This window comes from Chlamydotis macqueenii, chromosome 8 (assembly GCF_036417535.1).
Source record: "Chlamydotis macqueenii isolate bChlMac1 chromosome 8, bChlMac1.mat, whole genome shotgun sequence".
In the NCBI taxonomy this organism is placed as follows: Eukaryota; Metazoa; Chordata; class Aves; order Otidiformes; family Otididae; genus Chlamydotis; species Chlamydotis macqueenii.
The window spans coordinates 15642614-15667247 of record NC_141563.1 but is presented as its reverse complement, the minus strand read 5'-3'; the positions used below and the strand labels follow the sequence as shown (position 1 = coordinate 15667247).

The 24634-nt window shown below is 55.0% G+C and overlaps 3 protein-coding genes across 4 annotated transcripts in view; 1 reads left to right on the top strand and 2 right to left on the bottom strand.

The window, feature by feature from the left end:
• UHMK1 (U2AF homology motif kinase 1) lies at positions 1-13903 on the bottom strand. The gene is made up of 8 exons (XM_086753153.1): positions 13526-13903; positions 12125-12417; positions 9238-9429; positions 8323-8417; positions 7308-7384; positions 4313-4411; positions 3243-3331; positions 1-2754 (listed from the first exon to the last, which is right to left on the bottom strand). The coding sequence occupies exons 1-8, from the start codon at positions 13809-13811 to the stop codon at positions 2608-2610; spliced, it is 1278 nt and encodes a 425-aa protein (XP_086609279.1). The 5' UTR covers positions 13812-13903; the 3' UTR covers positions 1-2607.
• Positions 13904-15037: 1134 nt separating this feature from the next.
• Positions 15038-24634, bottom strand: part of NOS1AP (nitric oxide synthase 1 adaptor protein) — a 45651-nt gene continuing 36054 nt past the window's right edge. Inside the window, exons 10-13 of one of the 2 annotated variants that reach the window (XM_086753795.1) lie at positions 22430-22595; positions 21698-21847; positions 16068-16335; positions 15038-15971 (exon numbers count right to left, since the gene is read on the bottom strand). In XM_086753795.1, the coding sequence (XP_086609921.1) occupies positions 15497-15971; positions 16068-16335; positions 21698-21847; positions 22430-22595 (1059 nt within the window). In that variant the 3' untranslated portion in view covers positions 15038-15496. Of the gene's footprint in view, positions 15972-16067; positions 16336-18823; positions 21848-22429; positions 22596-24634 lie in introns of those variants that run through there. The other variant, XM_086753796.1, reaches the window with a different exon arrangement.
• SPATA46 (spermatogenesis associated 46) lies at positions 16377-18691 on the top strand. The gene is made up of 2 exons (XM_086753797.1): positions 16377-17182; positions 17811-18691. The coding sequence occupies exons 1-2, from the start codon at positions 17032-17034 to the stop codon at positions 18356-18358; spliced, it is 699 nt and encodes a 232-aa protein (XP_086609923.1). The 5' UTR covers positions 16377-17031; the 3' UTR covers positions 18359-18691.

The following is a 24634-nucleotide window of genomic DNA, read 5'->3' as shown; positions in this document are numbered from 1 at the left end:
CCAGTTTGCATCTTGAAGATTTATTTAGCTCCCATTAAAGCAGCTGAGCAACACCCCAGCCAGACTCTGGTGGGACAGCTCTACCATGCTGCAGGAACAGGTTGTAGCTCCTTGCTAAAGATTAAGCTTGGCATGGCTGTTTATCTTTAGTTACAAATCCAAAGCACAACTCTGACTGAAAAAGAGATATCCTTGAAAGAGGACAAAGCCGCTCACAGTCCTAGACAAATGCACGTGAGAACTTAAATGCGTTTCAGTTCCACACCTGCAGCCTGGATCTCCCTGTTCAGGTGCCGCTGCAGGCAACAAACCTCACACCCCGCACCGAGGGGAGCTCCCCATGTCCCCACGCGGGCTGGCACTCAGCAGGGCAGGAGATCTCGGGTCTGCTTCTGCCAGCTGACAGGCACACGTGCAGCCAGCTTAACGCTGCTGACATGATGGCACTCAACGTGTGAATTTCTGGGCCAAAGTGCTTTTACCCCTGCTCAGCCTGCCAGGGACAGCAACAACACAGAGCTGAGATCAGTCAACACCTAGCAAGACTTTAAAGTATTCTTAACACCGCTCTTCACATAGGAAAAACTCACCCAATTAATCACCCGATTCCTCCCAGACACTAAAGGTGCTCCACGGCAAGGACAGTTAAATTAAAAGCAGTGAATCACACACCCCATCTATGCAAAGCTGCTTTACAGCCACGTACACCAAAGCAGCATCATTCCCAGAAAAAGCCTGATCAGCAAATCACACCTGAAAACTCACTGTGGGATTTTTTTTTTTTTTTCCTGGAAAACCTACCACCTCAAAGGCAACAAAAATACTCAAAGAGATTGGTCCTTTCTGGGGAAGTTTGGGAAGGGCCATAGTAGACAGGACTCTACACCAGCACAGAGAGGAACTTGGACTTGTGAAATGCTACAGACATTGGATCTCCTGACACACTGCACACACGCGCACAGGGCAAAAAATCCAGAGGAACTTTTAAGTGCAGGATTCCAGCAAGTCCAGCATCAGCAAGATGCAAAAAGTAAACTGCAAGGTAATACAAGTATTATTCCAGGGAAGGTCAGAGACGGTTCAGGCAGCTGCCCGCAAGTACTTCAGCTGGAGAAAAGAATTCATGAGGGCTCTCCTCCTCACTAAAACCAGGACGCAAGCCACAATACAGTGGTCTCCCTCTACGTAGGGCTGTTCCGTGCTGCGCTCCCCCGGAGCAAAGTGCCCATCTAAGGAGGGAAAGGCTCCGCTGGGTGTAGGGGTTTGCACACCCCTGGGAAACAGCCTACCCCGTGCCAGCGGCTGTGAGAGCGAGCTTCTGCCTGTGCGCTGAAGGCACAGGAGCGGACGGCTCGCTCTGGGGGAGCAGTGATGCTGCTTGCCCTGATGTTTTTCTCCACAAGCAGCGGTGGTTGTCCCCGACGCTGGGAAAGACCTCCTGGGCAGTCAAGTCTGACGACTGACCGAGCCCTTTCCATACAGGATCTCAGATTGCCTCAGGCCCTTTGAGTAGCCTACGAAGGACCAAAAGTGTCAGTGCTTCTAATCTAAAGTCTAACGGGTTAATGCAAAACCAAAACACACAACACAGAAAAGCCAAGCGTGGGACCTACAACAGACAAATATTTGTTCTTTCTTAATAAGACTCGCAGCGCTGGAGTCCTGCTGAGACACAAAGAATACTGCGTGCTGTAGCACTCCTTTCCTAAAATATCACCTAAAGACGCTTACATATTACAGAAGATTTGGCATCAGAGCTAGGGAGCATCAGCGCCAGCACAGGGTATATGCTAGAAAGATGACTCCACACGACAGGGTTTTCACATCACCTCAGGCTACAAAGTGCTTACAGGCTGTGTTGGGACTGAGGCTGGCACGGCTCTGACATGCATCCACCACCAGTCCCGGGCGCACAAGCAATTTCAGCTCACCGCAGGCAGCGTCGTCCACGCCGCCTAAGCCCAGCACGCCGTCTCTGCCAGGTCAGACGGACGGCTCTTCTTGGGTCACAAGACAGCAACAGCGTAACGCCGTAGGCTCAGCAGATCTGATTTCACTGCCTCTCTCTGCTCTGTGTGATGTGAAGACTCAAAAGTCTTCCTGGTCTAGTTTATAGAGGATGGTGATTCTGCTTCTTTATTTTTCATAGCTACCAACAAGAGGCAGGAAAGCCTTCCTCCTCCTCCCCAGCACTGGAGAAGGGCACATGCATTATAGGAAAGCTTCCTCTCTCCAGAGCAAAGTCAAGTGCTAAGGCCAAGACTTTAAATGGTCTCACTTCAAATCACTTCAAAGCCCTTGCCAAGATCTGCTGGGCCTCCAAGGCTCCCGCAGTCACCACTCCTGCCACCCGAGTGCCCGCCGGGGCAAAGCCACACACCCAATGTAAACGAGCAAGCACAACACACGCACAAGCACACGCTGAAAGCCATCCCGGCTCCTCTGCACATCACAAAGCAGCAGTAAAGGTTTCAAAGCCCAGTTAAGTCCTTTGCATCTCTCCTTCACAGACGACTCAAAAGCAGGGCTAGGAAGCTCTTTTGTACATTCAACTGTAAAACACATGAGGAAGAGGAGCAAGACAACTCTCCTGATTGTTGCTACTGCCTACAGCAAGTTTTGGTACAGATATCCTCTCTTATAGGCACTCAGTGGGTAAAATGTAGCCACAACAAACTTGCCATCAAAAATCTTTCCAGTCAGCATTTTTTGGGCAGCTTTGGAATCACCAGCATTTGCATATTCAACAAAGACCTGAAAGAGAGAGAGGAGAAATAGGACTTCCAGCTTGCCACCCGCCCCTTCCCACCCCTGCAACCAGGGACACAGTTCCTGAATAAGTTTTTCCCCTCTGTCCTTGGTTGAGCCCAGAGCAGTGGAGCTAAAAAGGAAGGAGCTGCATCTCTGGACCAGAATTTAATCTCTTGCTCCTCATTTTTAAGGAAAGAGTGTTTGGCAAAGTGGGAGAAAGTATGATGATGCTCTACATCCTCAGTGCTTCCTCTCCCACCCACTGGCTTCTCCCCTTCTCTCTCATATCCCGGCTCCCCTGCTAAAGCTGTTTAGGGACCTCCCAGGACAGGCAACCTTACACAACTAAGAAGGAAGCTGTGCTGTCCTTCAAGATAACCAGCTATTTTTAGCACTGTCATCAGCCAGGAGATTTCCAGGAGCTGAGCAGCAGTCCTGCAGCACACAGAGCAGACGGGGGAATACACAGCCTCTTCCCTCCATTCACTTACTTGGCCTTTACCAGGATTCTCCTTTGGAACAAGCAAGGAAACCACCGGTCCGTATTTCTGACACTCCTCCCTTATGTCTTCCAGGATATCTGAGAAAGAAAGAGCTGGTAGTCTTTCACTTCGCAAACTAGGATGAGTCAAGAAACAAAAGAAGGCCAGATGAAAACATCAAGAATTCAGTCAACATGCAGCCTTTTCCTCTCAATTTAAAATAAACAATCGAGAGGTGGCACCGCAGAAGCTGACACTGTGACACTGCTTAATAACCATGTAACGAGACAAAGTGTGTGTCCTAGGCGCAGGAACACAGACCTGCAGGCAGTGAATCCCCGACAGCAGGAGGATTTGCAGCACATGGACAGTGCTTTCCTTGCACACAGAGCCTGGCCTTCCAGTAGCTAAAATATTTGGGATTTCTGAATGCTTTTTTTTTTTTTTTGTTACGGCGCATGGAGGAGGGGAATGAAAGTAGCTGCCACAAACCCTTCTTTGTGTGAGCAGAACCCAGCCTTTTAAAGTCATATCCCCAGAGCTCTCTAGCTTTTGCCACTCGCATGGATTTGAGAGCCAGCAAAAATGCAAATTCTACCAACATGCCTTACCACCTACCATGTACAGTTTTTGCTACCGTTTCAAAACTCCAACAAGATATTTCAGTTCTCTGCTGGGATCTTGGATAAGTTCACTAGCAAACTACTGAGGATCTCTGCTACTGGGCTGCAGAGCCCTGTGTGTGTCCAGCAGAAGTTCAGAACCACAAACACATCATGAGGTCTGCAGGCATTTAAGCAAAGAGGAAAACAAAAATAAACTTAAAAAAAAAAATCTGGGATCCTTCAAGAACTGACTACAAGCTCTACTTTCTGTCTCAATCTCTTAGTCTATTCTCTCAGTCTGTTCTCTGTTGGTGCAGTTGACCCACCTGGTACCCAATCTCAGCTGAGCAGCTCTTTGTTTGCTGTTATGCGCCTATTAATTGCTCTTCTGCTTGCTCTCACATCCCCAGAGCCAAACAAAACAGAGTCTGTAAGACAACATTGCTACATGGGAATTGCGCGGCTTGTACCAACCTTCATATTCTTCTTCGCACTGCAGAGAAGCATCACTTAGAACATTTAGCAGTCTCAGCACAGGCGTGGGGAGCATCACCAAATCTTCAATATGGGGAGCTGTTTGACACCCACAGAATTAGAGAAAAGAAATCGAAGTCCAAAGGAGCAAGAAAACAGGAAGCTGACTCAATATGCACTATCATACACTGCTCTTTGCAGTACAGTTTTGCTTTCCTCCACTATTAGCTGCATTTACAGCCTGTATTCTCCTTGTTTCTCCACTTGCACGCTAAGAGACTCTTCCAAAGGGTTCAGTGCGTTCTGCAATTATACTGAGGCCAGCACTTGAAATTGCTTTTAAAATTACAAAGGCAGCAGAAATTAAGACTGGAGAGATATCTGCTTAGCTCAGGTTCAGAAACTGATGTGACCTCAAGAGCTACGCTGGTTGAGCAAACCGCCCCATATATATGGAGATGAGAGAAGATGAAAAGAATACTCTGCAACCTGCCTGCATCTGCTGTTACTGCTACCAGACAAGCTGAAAACAGGCTGGCCGGCTTCTCTAACTCCAATTCTTACGCTATACTAAGGCATAAGCCCCAGCTCTCTCTAGGATATTTTTCAGTTCTTCCCTAAACACCATGTAAACCCTCTCCCCTTCAAAACTGCAAGACCACCATACAATCTTGCAACAGAAATGGGGAAAACTACTTAAGTTACTTACACAGTGCAGCGCTGTGTAAAAAGGAGGGTGGCCACAAGGTGGGTAAGCAGCGACCCTGTGAAAAACTTTACAGGAGCAGCAATAAAGCCCGCTGCCATGGGGTGCTTGGCTTCAGGAAAGAGGCAGCTCCAGGACGGCCTGGAACAGTGTAGCATAGATACTACCGTGGAAGAAGAAAACAGTCAAGGTGGACAAACTAACGCCAAACTATGAGAGTCACATCTGAGAGGACACCCAGTCCTCTCGAAATTCAAAGCAGTGACCACGTTTGCAAAGATAGCAGGCTATTATTTCCTTGGAAATACTTTTCCAATCTAAGTACGCAATACGCAATACGTATGAGGGAGCTGACACCTCTGCCAGGCGCAGACAGAAGACATTGACTTCATAGTGCAAGAGGTGATGATAGGCAAGCACACACGCTATAAATCTCCTCCTGCCTGACGTGGAAGAGTCCTTATGAAAAGCTTAGAGGATGAAAGGCCTTATCAGTCTAGACAATGCCCAGACAGCGCTCAGGGACAGCCCTTTAAAGAAAGGTGCTTCAGATAACCAGGCATGTTCCAGCTCCAAGCGAACCTCTGGGACCATTCTTCCACAGGACTGCTGGCAACCAAGAAACAATGTCAGGTGAACCGGGGACTCAAAGAATATTTAAGTGTCACCTTGGTCTTACATGCTGCCCCTTTTATTCAAGGCATCCTTCATTTCACATGTCTGTTTCAGAGAGGGAGATAAACCAGCCCCTAGGACTCAGCCATCTGGTTTTTCTGTAACCAAGCGACAAATGCATTTCTTGCAACACCTTTCTGCCCAGCCCCTCTGTTCCTCTTCAAAGTGCCAGGTGACACCGACTACACTGACAACACAGAGCACTGCAAGCTGCTCAGGAAAAAAGTTGATGAACTGGAAAGTCAAGACTTGTCTGTAAATGACAAGGAAAGCCATTTTCAGCTGTCTTTGCTCTAAACAGAACTACCATGTCCAAGCGAAAGGCAATGACAGATCATCTTCTGACTTCCTAGGAAAGCAACAGTAACTGCTTCTTTGCGCAGACAAGCTTATGTAGAAGTTTGGCAAAGGGAACCAGTGACTAAGAAAAACTGAAGCTGTTGTATAAACTTGTAGCACTAGCCACAGAAGCGCCTTCCTAGATACAATCAGAGGTCTGTGTGTTTAAAACTAGACCAGAAAGCCAGTATACTATTCCCTCTGCTCTAAAGCAATACTGGCTGCAAGGTTCAGCTCCTTCCATAGAAGGTGGCCCCAGTTTCTGAGATGCAAAAGAAGTTTGAAAACTGGAACGAGTTTGTTACCTTTGCCTAATACAGAGGAACGTGAGTATCTTGACGTGACCTCAACAGGCAATACTTAACCTTCGCTGTGAAGTACACCAAGCAGCTTAAGAAAAGCAGGGCTGAGATTCAAGGGAAAGGGCCAGCTCAGCTAGAAGCTGAATGCCTGAAGTACTAATTTATGCTGCAGAAAAGCTGGACACAGAACTCTTCACTGGTGTTCCTGAAAGCAGATAGGCTCTGGAGAATGCTACTGTGTTGCTTTTGGAACAGAAAATAGGGAGCAATACCAGCCTAAACAGGGTGATCGCAGCCCGCCTTTTGCCAACAGCCTGCAACTCACACAGGGGGTCCTGGGGAAACACCACCATTTTATTAAATTGAAGAGAAAGGGCCAGATCAAAGTGACAGTGACATCTGTCTGTGACCTGCCACACAGGCACCAGAAGAGGTAGGTCAGTCATTGCAAACACAGGCTCACACTATGAGAACACACGGGGACCACTGGACCTGTGCAGAGGAGGCAGCAGCCGACGCTACCACCAGCCACTGCCCTAGTCACACACATTCCTGACTTCTGAACTGGGAAACCCTTGGCACAAAAAAAAACCATCCATCTACCACAAATAGCACTGCACTCTTCAAAAGCACCTTAATGGTCACAGCATTAGGTAAGTACCTTGGTTATTTCTGTCCCCTCGGATGAATGCTGCTGCCAATACACTCTGGGTCAGTATGGTCTGGGCAGAATTTAGTGGGAGTTCAACTCGGGAGAAGCAACAGCCGCAGGGCTAGAGGGGCAGGGCAGCACTCAGGGCACAGGCGTCGCTCTGACCTGCCTGCTGTGGTACCGCCGACAGCTGGCAAGCACCAAGAAGAGCAAAGGAGCAGCAACGAGGTCAGAACCAGAACAACACAATTTAACTGCACTCCGTGTTGCTTCCTGTACACGCTGAGAAAGCCACGAGCAGCGGCAACGTGCACGGCTTACCAAAGGGAATGCTGAAGAATGGGCTGCATAAAGCCTTCTCAGCAGAGGCTCGCTTTCCTTGGTCACAATGAAGCATGCTGGAAGAGAAGGGACACTCTTATGCTCTTGCAGGTGACACTCGTGCATCAACAAATTCAAGTCAGGCTGGAAGCCATACAGAGGAACACCCCATCTTTGAGGTGCTTACAGTACAAAGAGAAGAGTGAGAAGCACATCTTCCAATTCACAGCTGAAGGACACCAGAAGGATCCCCTGAAAGCATTTTGGGTACATGGTACAGTAGGCTTTCCTTCTCAATGTCTCTCAGCACCAAATGACAGAAGTCGCTCACTTACAAGTTCACAAGGAACACAGCATGTTCCAGCTCCACCTCCCCAGGCCATTCAGCCCACGTCTCAGGTACACATGCAGGCTCATGAAAATGATCACACCCCAAGGAGCTTCCACATCTTTCCACAAATGGGATTCAAAGCAGCTAATAGCCCAGGGCTTGCCTGAGAACACCCCCTACTCAGCTTTACCAGTGGCTCCCGACGCTATTTCTGCCAAGTTATGTCCTCATTGACTCTGTAGCCTCAGAGCAGAGTCACAGGACAGTGAAAACAATCCCCTTGGCACACTTCTCAGTAGAGAGTTGCACAAGTGCATTTGAATCTTGACAGCAGTGAAGAAGCAGCACTGTCTGCCTCCTCTCCCTCATTTCTGACGAGACTTTCCTAAAGTAGCAAAGTCTCCAGTTTTCTCCTGCACTGGCAGGAAGTGCAAAGCACTGAAACAGCAAATGACGAACATTATGACCGATACTCTTTATGTGCTTACTCCAAACTGTGCCAAAATCAGAGGAGCTGAAGCTCTCTGCTAATGCTTGTACTTGCTATCAGCAGAGCGACAGGGAGATTTTTTTAAAAACCAACAAAACAAACCTGCTCAGTGTGGGCTTTAAGTTACCAAGAGCAAGCCATGAGACTTTACAGAACACATCTTTAAGCAACAGTTAGTAAATACGGTACGATACCTTTTGATAAGGTCTCTGAGGTGATAAGCTGGAATGGCTGAATTAACCACCCCTTCACTGGCAAATATGCGATCAATGATGGCAGAACTGTTTGTCTGGAATGAAAAAAAACAAACAGTGCTCAGGGAGGGGAAAAAAAAAAAAACCAAAAACCAACCACCAGTGGAAAGCCGGCAATATCCCATCATTTTCTGGACTGGATGCAGAGGGCTCTGCTACTGTGGCATTTTGTGAGAGATCCCCAACGCTCCAGCCTCACACGTTAAATGAGCAGGCCCACATCAGATGAAGTTTTCCGCATTTGTCTGTGCGTAAGCTGGAAAATTCCATGTGCAGGCAAATTTGCTGTTACTGTGGACATTATGATGCTGAAAGGATATTCTTACTGGGAAGAAGAGCGCAAAACAAAACTACTTCATACAGAGCAGAGGACAGAGTCAGGCTGAAGGCTCACAACACAGAGCCTTCCTCTTGTTTTCTCAAGACACAGACTTAGGAGAGGATTCCCAAATTAGAGCTAACGTTAGACTAAAACCAGCAAATAATTCCTCTGTCAGTGTGCCGCTGACCCAGCCAACAGCCATCAGCCATGCATTTTGTTCTTCCTTCTGTGCCGCACTATAACCAGCACAATTCAGCTCCCAAATCTTGGCAAGACACAGGCTCCAAACACAGAGTCCTGGAACCCTCAGCTTTCAGTAACCTGAACACAGGCAGCATTTGGACAGGCCAGTCCCACAGGGCAGGCAGGTCTTGAAGGCTCTGGAACCTTAATCTTCAAGGCAATAGGATTAGAGAAACATCCTGGAAACAGTCTCTAGTTGCCAGGTGCTACCTCACAAATCCAGGTTACAAACAAGAAGCAGGAGGACTCGTTTGGTGCAAGTGAAAACACCCGCAGCAGCTCTCACTCACCTTCCATTCCTGAGATTGGACTGTATGTTTCAGTTTCATTCCTGAGAACATTTCCAGTAAAACGATTCCCAGACTCCACAGATCCACAGCAGAGGTACACTCCGTCTCACTCTGGAGCCCTGCCTGCGCCAGGCAGTTCTGCAGTTCTGCCTCTGGAGCCCGATACCCGTCTGTTTGAATATATTTCACATCCTGCGGAAGATCAAACAAACACAAAAAGTTAATTTTTCAGCTTCAGGTTCTCCACTCTATCCCTAAATCAGTTCACAGAGGCCCTTCCAAATGGGTCACGGAATTGACAGAAAGCACTGTACAGCCAGTTGCATTAGGCAGGCAGTTCGACTTCTATACTGCTGTGTTGATGAGGAAGAGAAAACATCTCCCAGCAAAACAGCAGGCATCCTGCTAGCATCTGATCTCTCCAAAAGACAGCACTGCTGGGAGGAAGAGGCTGGATGTCACTGCAGACTGGCCCATTAACCTCTCATAAGTGCAGAAGACGCTAGAAGTTTCAGGATAAGGGCTGAACACCCACAACATGCTCCCACGTCAGCTGCATGAGAGTACAAACAGCACAGTCTGAACAGTGAGGATCTGTAACAGCTTCCATTATTCAAGTACTGATGTTCTCTGGAACAACGTGTCAAAAGAATGAAGCAGGCACCTAACGCTCAGGCAAGGAAATTATCAAAGGCGCTTCCCACGCACCACGTCCTTCTTCCCCTCCCAGCCAGAAGTGCCGCAGCAATCAATACCTGCCCAGCTGCCACGGCTGGCAGAGTAAAATAAAATGCCCACACACTGCCTGATTAAAAGAAAACAGGAAATTAAGTGTAAGCGTTCAAAGACAAACTGCACACTGTGTCTGTTTAACATGCGAGGACTTGTTTTAGACACACCAATGCCACTCAAGGAACGACAGAAGAACATGCAGGCCTGCTTCCTGGATAAGGCACAGGACTGGGAATTCTTACCAGGGGAATATATTCAAACCAAATTATCCGTTTCTCTGATTGAAAATAAAGTTTACAGCAGAGCTCAAAAGTGTTTTATGAACTGAAAAAAAAAAGGATACACAAATTGCTTATCAGCGTCCCTCCTCCTATCAGCAAAGAGCAGAACCTCCAGTATGGCAAAAGCAGCAGTTTAGCAGGCCCACCAAACATCATTTAGAGATAGCGAAAACACTGTAGTCAATGTCAGCAGCAAAAATTGCAGGACGGAATTTGACTCCCACCATCTAAAGCATTTTGAGAGATGTAAGTGGCTGAGACCTTGCTCCATGGACAGCCATTCTCTGTTAAACAGTGACGGCAGAAAAAGTTATGCAAGGATAAGCTCGGCAGAGTTGTCACAAACAAAAGTAGTATAGACTTGACTCAGAGAAGGAAACCAAGCAGGCATGCTGCTCGCTGCCCAAGGCGAGGGTGGCCAGAGGAAGCTGATTCTCGGTGCACATTCAAAGCAGGGTCAGAAGGGTCACCCGTATAGCCAGCACATTTCTGAGAACAGGCAAAGGAAACTCCGTCCAAAAAAGCAGACTGGAAGGAACCACAGAAGCAAATAAAACACTTGATCAACTACTATGAGGCAACTCACAAAGCAAGCAGCAAAAGAGGCCTGAATTAAAAAAAAAAAAAAAAATATATATATATATATATATATACATATCTGCATTAGACACAGGATTTCAGCAGAATGTTTTTTGCTGATAGACAGCAGCAGATTAGCAGCACAAACCAGCATTCAGCCAAGAACGTGGGAGAACTGAAGAACAACGTGGAGGAGTTCTTAAGAAGTACAAACATTAAAAACAGCTCCTGTACCAAAGAATCAGATCACCCACACAATCCTCTGATATTCCCCGGTCAGCGGGCTGTACTGTCAACACCAGGTAAACCAGGATAAAAAGTATATTAATCTAAAATATTTACATCAGTAGAGTGCACGGGGTAAGGACAAGCCACAACAATGTCTGCACAGAAAAATTATAGCTCGTTTACTAGACTTACTGCCCATCACCCAGCGATCAAAGGTAAATTTGCTAGGAGGCTACCTGATGAAAAAGCTTTACTGATACCCCTCACAGGCTGTGAGAGAGGGAGGAGTGAAAGACGCTCTATTAAGCCAAGAGCAGAACCTCCTGAGACTCTCTGCTTTCATCAGAAGCCATGGAAGAGAATAAAAAGGGCAAGGATAAACCTAAGCAAAAAAAAAATCACCAAAATAAAAAAGCGACAGCATGAAGAGAAAGTGAAAGCCCAGCAAACAGGAAAAGCAAAGCAGAACAGGCAGAGATCTGTCTGTGTCAGTAAAGAACAGACACTGCCTACCCACAACCAGAGGACGGGCTTTCATCAACACGATGACACGGGAAAGAAACATCCAGACTTCCTGAAAAAGGGAAGCTGCCCAAGATAGGATAAAAGTAAAGAAAGCACAAGGACACCGCCAGAGATAACGCAGCTGACTGGGGAGGCCGACGGCAAAGCCTGGATTACTGCTACACACAACAAGGGATGATAAAAGGAAATTCTACAGATCTGGGCGCTCCCACTCGTCTGACCACATAAAAACTATCAAGCTTCCCAGGAAGCTGAGACACCACTTTTCCCAGTGCATCATTAACTGTGAAATTCGTGGTCATGTCTAGCACAAAGGCTGAATCAACATCAACAGAAACCAGAGACGTGCAAGGAGAACGGGAACACGAGCTTCTGTTTCTGGGGCCAGAGAACATTTTAGCGTTTTCCAGGAAACCCTCAGCACCAGCTCAGCCACTCCTCTTATCAGCTCACGTCAACTCCTACACCCCTGAGCCGAAAGCATCACAGACCCACACAACTCAACACAGAGCCAACTGCTTCAGGAGCAGCGCCTTCCAAACCTGATTGCCTTCTTTGAAGCTAAGACCGAAGTCAATGAGCTTAAAGCACTCCTCCTCCGCGCTCCACAGGATGTTGCGTGGCTTGAGGTCTGCGTGCACGTAGCCTTTGTGGTGCAGGAAAGCCAGGGCTTCGAGAACGTCTCGGGCACAGTGCTGGATCATCCACATGGAGCAGCCCTGGTTGCTGGAGTGCAGCAGCAGCTCAGACACGCTGATGTCCAGCAGCTCGAGCAGGAGACAGCGGGACGGGCCATTCGCAGAGTAGTGGTTGGTGAACACACCGTACAGCGTCACTACGGTGAGACGCGTTGACAGGCATTGGTAACGAGCAATTACACAGTCATCGCGCTTCACCACTCTCCGCTACCGCCCCAACCGCCACAAAAGCTGCAGGAGGCAGCTGATCTGTTTTACAAACGTTCAGAGACCCAGAGAACCAAACTTCAGGGGGAAGCGGCAGGGGAAATCCAGCCATGTCACCCCTCCGGGCTCCACAGGACGGGCCGGGCTCACAACACCCCCCCAGGCTCTAACGCGAGAGGGCTGGGCGCTCCCGCTCGGGACAATCTCCGGGACATGGATTTACAGGTCCCGGTGGGTAAAATGGAGGTAACCGCTCTCTTTGGGACACCTGCCAATCTGTTCCTCTGTGCGTCTCGGTATACTACACCGTTAAAAAGCATTCCACACAGACAAAAAAAAAATCAGTGGTGGGTGACCCTGGGGGCTTCCAGCAGCCGCCTCCGACACGCAGGCTTCCTCCCTTCCCAAGCCCACTCCCACCCATGCAGGCAGCCCAGGGGCTGCTGCCAGAGCCAGGAGGGCCAGCGGGCAGACATCCCCCTCCCCACCACCCTGGAGGCAGCGCAGCTCTTGCCGGGGCGGCTCGGGCAGTGCACCCCAAAGGAGGATTTCGGGGTGCCCTGCCCAAAGAAGGACTTCAGGGTGCCCTGCCCGGGGTGACCCGCTCTGCCCACCCGAAGGGTGATGCTCGTCTCCTGCCTGCTCCTGCCCACCCTGGGGAGGGGAGCTGCAGACCCTCAGCCCAGGCACGGGGTGGGGTACCCAGGAGCCGGCCCCAGGGGGGTACAAGGAAGCACCCACCACAGGGACACCGCTTTGGAGCATCAGGGACCCTCAAACCTGCCAATCCAGGGGGGGACGTTGGTCTGGGGGGTACCCAGCCCTGCCTGTGGGGCCTAGTTTGGGGGCGAGGGGACCCAAATTCCCAATTGGGTTGGGGGTTCCCCTCCCTGGTTGGGGGGCGGGTTGGTTTGGAAAGCCCAGTTTGCCCCGAGGCAGGCTGTCCTGGTGACAGCGGGTACCTGCGGGGGGCCCCCAGGAAGGGAGGGTTTGGGGAGCGGGGGGGGGGGGTTACGGGGGGTGCCGGGGTGCCGTTACCGATGTTGCGGTGCCCGCGGAGCTGCTCGAGCGCGGCGCGCTCCTTGCGGAAGCCGTACTCGGCGCAGTCGGCGGCGGGCGGGCGGGCGCCGGGGCGGCGCGCAGGGCCGGGCCGCGGCGGGGGGGGCACGAACTCCTTGACGGCGCCGGGAGGGGCCCGAGGGTCCCCGCAGCAACGCACCCGGTAGACGGAAGCCGAGGAGCCGCTGCCCAGCGGCGCCTGCACCTCCCAGAGCCGGCCCAGCGCCTCCAGCAGCGGCGCCGCGCCCCACACGCACCCCGACATGGCGCCCTCCCGCTTCACATCACCGCCACCCCGCCGCCGCCGCTGCTGCTGCCCCGCCGCCCCTGGACGATCCCCACCGGCCCGGGGCCCGGCCGCCGCCGCGCTCCGGCCGCCATGACACCGGAAACGGGGCGGGGCTGCGGCGATGGCACCGCCCGGAGGCCTCTTCCCGCCCGGGGGGCGGAGCGGGCTTCGTGTGGTGCTCACGTACCCTCAGCTCGGGGAGGGGACGGGGGTCGTCCCCTCAGCACCCTCGCGGGTCCCAGCCGCGCAGCCCGGGCACCGGCCGGGGGCCCCCCCCGTCCCCTCAGCGGCAGGCGGAGCAGGGCGGCCGTGTCAGCCCCTCAACCCGGGCACCGCCAAGCTGCCTCCCCGAGGCTGGGCCTGGTTGGCGGGGCGGAGGTGCCCTTCGCGGGAGTCAGGCCTCCCGCAAGCGCTTTTTGGGGGTATTTTCCCTTAACCCAGTGGCTTTTAACACAGCACAGCCCGGCGGGCTTCGGGGCAATACGGAGCTGATGAAGGTGGGACCCTCACATCAAGGGACTGCTACATGTTGGTGCATTTAAAAAAAAAAAAATTTATTGTGCAATCTGCATCTTTTGTCCCAAACTAGACACATGCCCTAGACAAGGTAAATACAGGGACTGGACCAGCAGTGAGGTTCCCTTGTGATCGGCAGGGTTGGAAGGCGCTGGTTCCTCAAAGAAGGGCTACCAGCCCACGTTTCCATCAACACGCACAAGGCGGTGTGGATCTAGGCAGCTTACACACGCACGCTCACAGATTTCTGTTTGTGGGGTGGCGCCGGCCACGCAGTGTCATCTCAAGATACACAGGGTGCATTAGACCTCGGCACCAAGTGCCAGCTGCCCGCGGGCTCTGCCGTCTCCTTCGCTCTTTAGCAGGCCGAGCGCTGCAGGGCCCCAGCGCCGCCACGGCACCCACCACGCCAGCGGGGACGCTGGCCCACGCGGAGCGGGCTGCCTGCCTCGGCAGGTTGGTCTGGTCTGCAGTGGCCGGAGCAAGACTAGAAAACAAGTTGGAGCTGAAGGGGGGCTCACGTCCATTCCTGCTCCCCGCTGTGAGCGGGTCTCCGCTGCAAAGAGATGGCACTGGGCGGACTAACAGCAAGGGGTCGGCATCTGGAGAAGGTCCTGGGGATGTCTGCCATCCCAGCTCCCTGGCACCAGGGCTGGATGAGCCCACAGGCACATCAGGATGGGGCTTCTCAGGAAACACACAGTGTGAGCTGGGAAATCCTCCCAAATGGGGCAGCCAGCGCAGACGTGGAGAACAGTGTGGGACGCTCGCCCCGACAGAGCTGACGGAGCTGGGGGGGCAGGCTGGCGCTTCTGCACCCATGCATGAGGATGGGGGCTGCTGAGCCATCGGTCCTCCCCACCTTAGATGGTCCCTGGCCACAGACAGGATGGTGGCACAGTGGCAGCACGGGCACTTTGCCCTGACCAGGGTGAACAGGCTTGGGATGGGGCTGCAGAACTGACAGCAGGACAGGCTGTGCCCCTCCTGAGAATTTGGGCAAAGGCGGGGTGTCATGGCTCCCAACACTCCACACTGGGGCAGCAATGGCACTTGCCACCCCAGGGCTTCCCCCTCTCCAAAATAACAACCCCAAAACTAGCAAGTGGCAGCCCCCACAGTGCCCCTATCACAGCTCCCCGCTGCTACTCAAAGGACAGTAGGTCGGGATGGGGCCCCTCCACCTCCCGGCCCGGCGTGCACGGCTCCAGCCGCCCCGTGCTCCGCGGGGGCTCACGCTCCAGCTTCTCCATGCGGGGTGAGGTCTCAGTGGCCCTCTCGCCTGCTCGCCACTGGCTCTCCAGGCTGCCCTTATGGATGAGGTCAGGCACAGGGAGGGCACCAGTGGGCTGGTCCCCACTCGGCTCTGGGGTGCTGGTCATGCTGGGGACCCCAGGGCACTCTGGAGGGGATGGGTCCCTCATTCCCGACCACTCCTCTGGGGGGTCAGGGTGGGCTGTGGGCAGTTCGGGGGGCTCCTCTGTGCTGCTCCTTGGGCTGGTCCCCGCCAGCTGCGGTGCAATGAGCATGTCCTGCGGGGTCTTCAGGGCGCGCGGCATCCGCTTCTTGGCAACGGGGGGCGGGGGGTCCAGCCGGGGGAAGGTGTCCAGCCCTGCAGCCCTGCAAGCACAGAGGAACAGTCACAGACCCATGCTGAGGCACCTTCAGCCCGTCCCAACAGCCTCGCTGTGAGGTGCATGCCGTGGGGACACTCACCCGTCCTCACTAGCTGGCTGTCCCATGCCCAGCATGGCCCCGGCGCTGGCATTCACCTCCATCACCCCCACGCTGGGGAGGCCAGCTGGCTCCTTGCGACGCAGGAGGTCGGTCACCTTGGCCCCCATGGCCTTGCCCAGGTTGCGGAGGTGCTGGCTGCCAGCGGGGCGGGAGGGCTGTGGCGGGGCACCCGTCGTGGCGGGGATGTGCTGTGGCCGCGGGGTGGGTGCTGTGCTGGCGCTGGCATTCTCAAACATGCTCTGGTCCACTGGAGGGGGAAAGGGAAGAGAGAGAGGCCATAAGCCAGGCTGCAGGGGGGACCCCGGCAGGAACAATGTGTCCCAGAGCTGCCCACGGGCTCCCAGCCCAGCAGCATGAACAGGAATGAACAATTTGGGGGACGCAGAGCAGCCTGCAGCCCTGCAGAGTCTGCGGGCAGCCGGGCTATGCCAGGGCTGTGCAGGGCAGCGCATGCAGTGGGGACAGCACGGGGTGAGACAGGGTAGCAGTGAGCCCAGGGCTCCACGCTGGCACTGCCAACACACCGAGAGCGTCTCTTACCTGGTACCGAGCGACTTGGGAAGCAGATTGTGGAAAGAAAGAGAGAGAGAGAGAGGATTTATCAAGGGAACGGCACGGGGACAGTGTCGCTTCCATGCTGTCAGCTGGAGCTGCCAACCCCCTGCCCAGACCTGCCACGCTGCCTGTGGAGATGGGACTCACGTGGGACCCTTGCCAGCCAGGCACCCGTGAAGCAGCAGGGGGTTCTCTGGGGGCACCCACAGCCTGGGCTCTGCACTGCCCACCCCACCAAGGCTTCCTCTCCAGCCCAGGCTGGCTGTCCCCTTGTGCTTTCCACGCTCCCCAGAGACCCCGGGGGGCTGAGCATACTGCGCAAGAGCATTCTGCTGTGCACTGTATGCACGTGTGACATCAGCCGTTTGTGACATCAGCCAATGACAGCATGGGTACAACGGTACAGGAGCCACATATCAACTACACGAAGGTGATGGAGAGCGCTTTCCTCTCCACTGTTTCCATCAAGGACGTACCCCACAGCACCAGGACAAGAAGCCCGGAGACCTCATGCCCCTGTGGCCCTGCCAGCCTGCCTGGTGAGCCTGGTGCCCGCCAGCTGTGGCCAGGTAGGGGGTGCAGGCAGCCAGCACTACCTGTGGGGAGGGCTCCCCGTGGGCACAGCCACGGCACCGCTCAGCCTGCCGCAGCACAGCGAGGGCCTGTGGGCAGACAGGCTGTGGAGGGGTTTGGCTGGGCATGCCCTCCTGCGCTGTGGGGGAAAGGGGACTGGGTGGGTCTGTGGCAGTAGATGCTTTCTGGGGTCCTGGAGGGGTTCTGCAGTCACGCCCCATCTCTACGCTACACTGTTTTCTCCCCCACATCTTTCCAGCAGGAATCCTCAAAGCTGTGGGCGCTGCCCCTGGGAGCAGCAGCTCGGCCCTCCCATTGCTGCCCCCGTGCTGGTGCAGCTCCCAGTGGGATGGCTCCAGCGGGTTGCGGGGTCAGCCTTGCGCCAGTGCCTCAGCGCCTGCCAGCATCCTGTGCCCATCCCTACCCCCGTGCCCAGCGGGGCGATGTACTGGGACCGAGCCAGCCACCTCTGCATCCCATGGAAACAGAGAGGAAGGGTCCCCAGCACTGCTCCCGACCCCGTGGGGGGCCGGGCTCTTACGGGAACCCCCAACTTACTGCAGGCCCTTTCCTCCACAGCGTGCGTCCCCACAGCCCCGTCGGGCAGCAAGCTTCCTGCCAGCTCCTACACCATCTACCGACCCTGGTTCTCACCCTACAGCTACTTCACATGCATCAAAGGAGCTGCTCAACAGCCCCTGGGCAGCCTCTCCTCCAGCCCAGCCGCCAGCATGCAGGAGCACGAGGAGCCTGATGACCTCTCGGAGATCATCTCCTCCTCCTATGGCTCCTCAGATGAGCCCAAGCATCCCAGGAGGGACAAGCTGGGCAGCAACAGACCCAGCATCACCGTCCGGGACATCCTCACCGCTTCCTGCTCGCAACCAGTACCCCAGCGTGGCTACAAGTGCGTGTCATGCTGTCGCCTCTTCCCCACGCTGCTGTCAGTCAAGCTCCACATCCAACACAGCTTCCAGGAGGGCTACAGCTGCAAAGTGTACTACCACAGGCTCAAGGCCCTGTGGGAGAAGGAGCACAAGGAGCAGGAGGCTGCAGCCCCCAGAGTACCAGTGCAACTCCCCCAAGCTGGGCCGCTGCCGCGGGAGGGCACTGCTCCATCACTCCTACCAGCAGCAGAATAAATTGGTTTAGGAGCAGCCGGCCCCGCCTGCCTGCTGCTCTTGCCTACACAACGCTTCTGCCATCCTTGAAGACAGGCTCTTCCTACTTTTTCTTTCCCCAGCAGCTAAAAATCTCCCCAGCCTCGGAAAGTGCTGCTTAGCATCTCTGCATCTCCATGACGAGCTCTGCAGATGTCAGACACCCCCCTGGCACCCTCGGGTCAGCCCTGAGACGAGCCTGCGCTGCGCAGTGGCGGAAGGGGAAGGCTGAAACCCTTCTCCCCCCAGCAACATTGGGGGCATCTCGCTCTCACGGGCAGCCCACAGCTGGCACTGCAAGCGAGGGTCCTGCAGGAGAGGATGCCTAGATTGGAGGGGGTCTGTGCAAAGCCAAGGGATGCCACCGCCAGCGCTGGCCCCCAGCACGGAGGGAGAGAAAAGGACAGAAAGAGAGAGTCAGCGAGAAGGAAGAGACAACAGAAAACCTTGAGAAATAGAAAGATTTATTTAGCAAAAGCCAATCAACTAATGACAACACCCATGGGTTAAGTGCACTTACATTGACAGATTGGTTTCCCAGATAGATTGAGTCAACAGTTAGTAACATGACAGTTGTAGGAAAAGAAAGGACAAAAAAATATAGCTATAAATCTCCAGTCAAGGTCCATAACAAAAGTGAGAGGCTAGAGAGGCGTCCTGGAGGCAGCGTTGACTTAGGAGGAGGATCATTTACACACGTACACCCGTGGCGCAGCAGGATGCTCGCAGGGTCCCACCCGGCTCCGGCAACACCCCCTCAGCCCACGGGGCACCCGCAGCTCCTCGCAGGGTGCTGCCTGGGCTGTGTGTGTGCAGCAGGGATGGGCAGGAGCGGTGGCATGGGGAAATGTCTCGGCCCTGACTGCTTTCTAAGGCAGCCCAGCCTGGAAGAGACCTCCTGCCTGCTGCCGCTCCTCCCTTGCTCTCCCTTCGTCTGCCCTGCCCTCATGGCCAAGCTCCTGCCATCCCCTCTCCTGCACGACCCATCTGCCCACATGGAAATCCCTCTCCAAGCTCACCCATGCAGCCCTACCCTGCCTGTGCCACGTCCTGTGCGTGCTGCCATCCCCACCTCTCCCTCCTGGTGTGACCAGCCTCCCACCCCATACTGCACCTCCAACCGTTGCAAGGTGACAGTGGGAGGCTGGTGTCCCCAGAAGAGGGGCTGCTACACAGCAGCATGGGACAGGATGCATGGAGGTATCGGTGGCCAGAGGACAGGAGCACTCAGAACACCCTGCAACCAGCACTCGCACCCACCAGCATCCCTTTGTGGTCAGTCTGGGAGCTCCCCTGGATACCAGGCCTCCACTGGGGACACTGGAACACGGTCTTGCCTTCCGTCCCACTCTCTAGCTCCTCACAGCATCCAGCCTCCTCCTGTGCTGGAGGGTGTGTTGCACGCACAGCTTGTACCGACCCCACGGGTCTCGCCCACACCTCACTCCTCAGCAGCCCTCAGTCCCAAGGGCAGAAAGAAGAGATGGACCTTCCTCAGCAAGCTGGGCCAAGCCCTGGAGGACAGCACGAGCTCATGCCCGGGAGATGCTCAGCAAGGGGTTAGTCACAGGCAGATCTAGCAGAGACAGAGCTGGTGAAGGCAAGAGCAGAGGGAAGCAACAAAGCGAAGCAGAAGCAGGATAGAAGAGTGGACAGGGAGGAAGACAACTGTGCCGATCCCCACCTCGTCAGGTTGTTTCCACAAGGAGCAGGAAGGATGTCATGACTCTGGCTCATAGCCCTTCAGCTGGAGCCTTTTAGAGGCTGCAGCAAGAAGCAGCTGATAAATGTGCTTGCAGAAAAGAGAAAAGATCCCTTGGAGACCCCCCCAGACGCCTCAGCCATGGGCATCTTGGGTTCTGGTGGGGGATCCTGAGATCTTGGATTCACTTTTCTGGAGGGTGCAAACCAGAGACGTGAAGAAGCCCGCCCACAGGCACCAGCAGTTCACTCCCCATCGAGAGGTGCCAAGCGTGCCCATCCCCACACGTGGCCGATGGCAGCACTGCATCCCCCAGCCCTGGTCCAGGGGCAGGTGACTGCTTGGAAATGGGAGGGTTTGTCTATAAAGCAAAGCAGGGAGTTTGCGGTAACGTGGGTGCAGGGAAGTGCTTGAAAATGTAACTTGAGAGCACCAGAAAGGCTTTGAAACCTGGCAGCCAAGGACTAGATAATGAGCGGAAGGACACTACATGTCCCCGTGCTGCGTGCCCTGGCTCCCTGCTCCACGCCGAGCTGTGCCTTCCTCTCCACTCCACAGCCCGGGAGAGGAGCAGGCAGTGCCCACGCACCCTCCACCTGCCTCAGGGAGGGACAAACCCTGTCCTGGAAGTGTCACAAACACCATCTCCCTGCCAGGAGCTGCCTGCACCCAGCACCACCTCGTCTCACCCCTTCAGCTCCTTCCTGGTCTCTACTGGCCCTCACTGCCTCACCTCTCACTCTCACACCTACGCCGACAGCGCACTGTCACCAACCCTAACCCACCCCACACACGGCCCCAGCCTCATCTCCCACCCTCACCACCATGCAGAAAGCCAGACCCCCTGCCAGCATCTCTGTCCCTGCTCACCGCCATGCGCCGGCTCCTGGGTCCCTCTTGTCTCTGCTCACTGCCCTGTGCCTGCTCTCTCATTCCCCCAGCAAAATCCCTTCACCTGCTTTACCTGCTCCCCGCTGCAGCAGCGCCAGCAGCAGCAGCTAATCCAGCAGCGTCTGGAGGGAGCCCTTTGCTTCTGCCTGACCTCGAAACGCAGCTTGTGGGGGGACGGGGACCAGGGGGTAGCACAAGCAGCTGTCAGCTCGCTGCCGGATGCGAAGCAGGGACGCTCCAGCTCAGCACACAAGCCCATGCACGCTGGAGCACAGCACACTTGGCATGCTCCCTTGGCATGGCTCTGTCCTCACCTCCACGCACCTCCCGGCCATGTGCTGGAAGCCTCGTGCTCCCTCCTCCGCCCCCTCTCCCTCCGGGCTGTCCCATCCCTGCCAGGGCCGGGGGACTACGGCCAGGGCCCACCCCAGCTCTGGTGGGTCCTGGCTGCTCCGCACCACCTCCTACTGATCCCTACACCGCGATCTCATCCTCCAGGCTGTCACCCAGGTCCTGCCTGGGCTGGACGTGGAGCAGGCGTGGCGGTTCCTCCTGGGACCAGGAGTCGCGCTCCTCGCTCTCATCCGTGTTGGACTCGTACTCGGAGGCGATGCCCGACTCACGGAATTTGATGAGCTCCAGGCTGCCCAGTGCCGGCTCCGGGGCTGGCGGCCCTGAGCCTGGCAGAAAGTGGTAGCACTCCAACTTCACCAGACAGTCGTTCCTACCTATGGGGCTGCCCAGGGCGCTGGGGAAGCCAGAGCTGGGGCCCAGAGGTGGCGGGTGGGTCTCCTCAGGCTGTGGAGTGGTCGGGTCACAGAGGACGGGAAGGACGTTGGAGCGGAAGGTGATCTCCAGCAGACTGTCCTGGGAGCCCGCTGCAAGAGAAGGGCACGGCTGAGAGGCAGGCAGTGCCACCCTGGCTTGGCTGGGCGTCCCCCAGCCACCACAGCTGGGTGCAGCCTGGCCAGAGGAGGACGATCTGGGGCCATTTGGGTGTCAGCCTCCCCATTGGCACCATTTAGAGGGGCTCATTTGGTGTCACTGGTGCCAGGAGTGGCTGCTGGCCAGCAAAGCGCTGGGTTTGCAGGATAAAAGGTTATCTGTCTCCCACTCCAGCTCCTTCAGGGTGCTGATGGCCATGTCTGCTGGAGAGGAAGGCCAAGGAGGGGCTCTTGGGCAGGTCAGGAGAGCTGGCCTAGGCCATGCAGCCACTGGGGAAAGCAGACATACAGCTGATGGACAGAGGTGACTGCCTGTCCATCTAGCCCTCCTATGACCCATCCCACGCTGCATGCAAGCACCCTGCTGCACACACACAAGCCAGGCCAGAAGGGTGCTGATACTCCCCTATACAAAACCACTGGAAACGCACAAAAATCCAAAGAGAAACACCCACATGCACGCCCTCCACAGACCCGGCTAGCTGCGAGGGGAGAGGAAGGGGCAGGAGCGCTTACTGGTGTCGTTCCCTGCCAGCTTCAGCTCCAGCTCCTGCACTTGCTTGACCAGGAGTGAGATGTGCTGCAGCAAGTCCTTGTTCTGGAGCAGGAGCTGGTGCACACGAGCCTGGGCCTCCAGCCGCGCTGCTGCCTCCGCAGCCAGCTGGTCCTTCAGCAAGTGGACCTGTGTGACAGGAGAGAGTGGGTGAGCATGTGGGAGATGCTGCTCCAGGGCTGAGAGCTTCGATTTCGGCCACCTCTGCTCACCTACCAGGGCTCACCAGCATCCCACCAAATGACCTGAGGAAGAGGCGGTTCCCTGCAGACACCCACAGATGTGATGGGGAGAGCAGGGGCAGTCAGCAGCGTCACACCAGGGCACCCTCAGCAAATCCAGCGCGTGGTCCCCTGGCCTCTCTGATGGAAAAGCCCAAGGCAAAAGGAGGCAGCGCTGACTGAACCGTCGGTCACGCACACATGCCACAAATGCGAAAGGAAAGGGCAGCCCAGGAGGAAGCCAGATGGATGCGGAAGAGAAGACATACTTGACCGACTGGATGGTGCTGTGAGGACACAGCCATGTGTCGTGAGCTGGCCCTGGCCGAGCTGTCTTTTAGGGCAGGTTTCCCAGAGACAGGGTCCTGCCAGCGGCGTCTGTCACTAGCAGGGGCCAGAGCATCAGAGCCGCCCTGAAGCCGCAGGCGGCTCTGGCTGCAACAGGCACGACATGCCTGGAGCAACACAGACGGCAGAGTGCTGCTGAGACAGGGTGGCATTGGGGACACAAGCTGGCTGCTCATTCTGGCCCTGGGAAGCAATACCTGGACTTCCATGTCTGGCGGGAGTCCATGGGAGTCCATTGATTTTGGCATAAACACCCACACGCAAGTATCTATATCACCAGCACCCTGTCCTGGGGAGGGTGGGATGCTGCTGGGCGAGACCAGCCGGGAGCCCTTCCCCAGAGACAGCCCTCTGCTCTGAGCTCAAGCAAGGGGAGCCCCAGGAGCGTTACTCTGGACAAGGGGACAGCAGTGCAGAGCCAGCCGGGAGCCACACCCAGCATTATCTCCTGCCACCCACTCGTGGCTCCTACAAGTGCTCCTCTCTCCAGCAAGGACTGAGCCAGCCAGGCTCGTGGGAAACCAGGAAAGCAGGGATTTAATGCAAAAAAAACAAAAAAAACCAAAAAACAAAAAAAACCCTCAAAAAAACAAACCCAAAAAGAAATAAAAACCAAACAAAACCACCAAAAAAAACCCCAAAAACAAACAAAAAAAAAAACAACAAAAAAGACAGTTTTATCTCGGCCTAGAAAGTGACCTTGGGAAGGGGAAGGCAGGGGAAGCTCTCTGTAGCCTGCCCAAGCCTGGAGCTGCGGCTGTGGGGCCCCAAAAGCAGCACAGCCGGGGGCCACCTGCCCTCCTGGATGGGTACCAGGAGGCAGTGCCGGGTCTGCTGGCAGGCAGGTGCTGCCTTGCTTTGTCCTGTGCCGCCTGCACGCAGCCAGCACGGTGCAGGCAGTGGCCTTGGCGGGGCAGAGCTGAAGCACAGTGAGCTCGGGGGGTGCAGGAGGCCAGGCAAGGGGCTGGGACTTGTTTTGCCACCGCTGCGGGAAGCCAGAGAGCCAGTCACCTTCTCCTCCTCCTGCCGGCAGCGGGACAGTGGGGCACAGCAGCACAGTGGGACAGGGACCCTCTGCTGAACGCTGGTGGGTGAAGCAGAGGCCTTGAGCCGAGCTTGCAGAGGTGGAATCGCAATTAAATGCAAAGTGGGTGCCAAAGCTCCCTGCTGGCAGCGTCAGCCTGGAAGTCATCCTTCCTCGCAGCCAGCAGCTGTCTCCATCACGGGCGCAGAGCCAAAACATTACGTCTTGCAGAGGGGCAGTGGCTCGTGCCACCAGCCCCCTGGGGACAAGAGCCAGGAAGGACTCCTGGCCTTAACCTGAGAGAAGGAACTTTCACAGGTACCTGGAAGCACCTTGCAAAAGCAAGTCTCTCGTCACTGGGGTAACTAAACGGCATTTCATCCTCAGCCAAGTAATCACAGGCCGAGATAATTATGGAATGGTCCCAGTGGCAACAGACCCAGCACAGATCCTGGACGCTCAGATCAGTGGATCTCCCGGCTTTGTCAGAAAAGAATCAAGCCTGTGCCCATCACCACAGGCTCAGAGACAAACTGACTCGGTACTTTTAGAGAGAAGTAACAAGTGGCATTGAC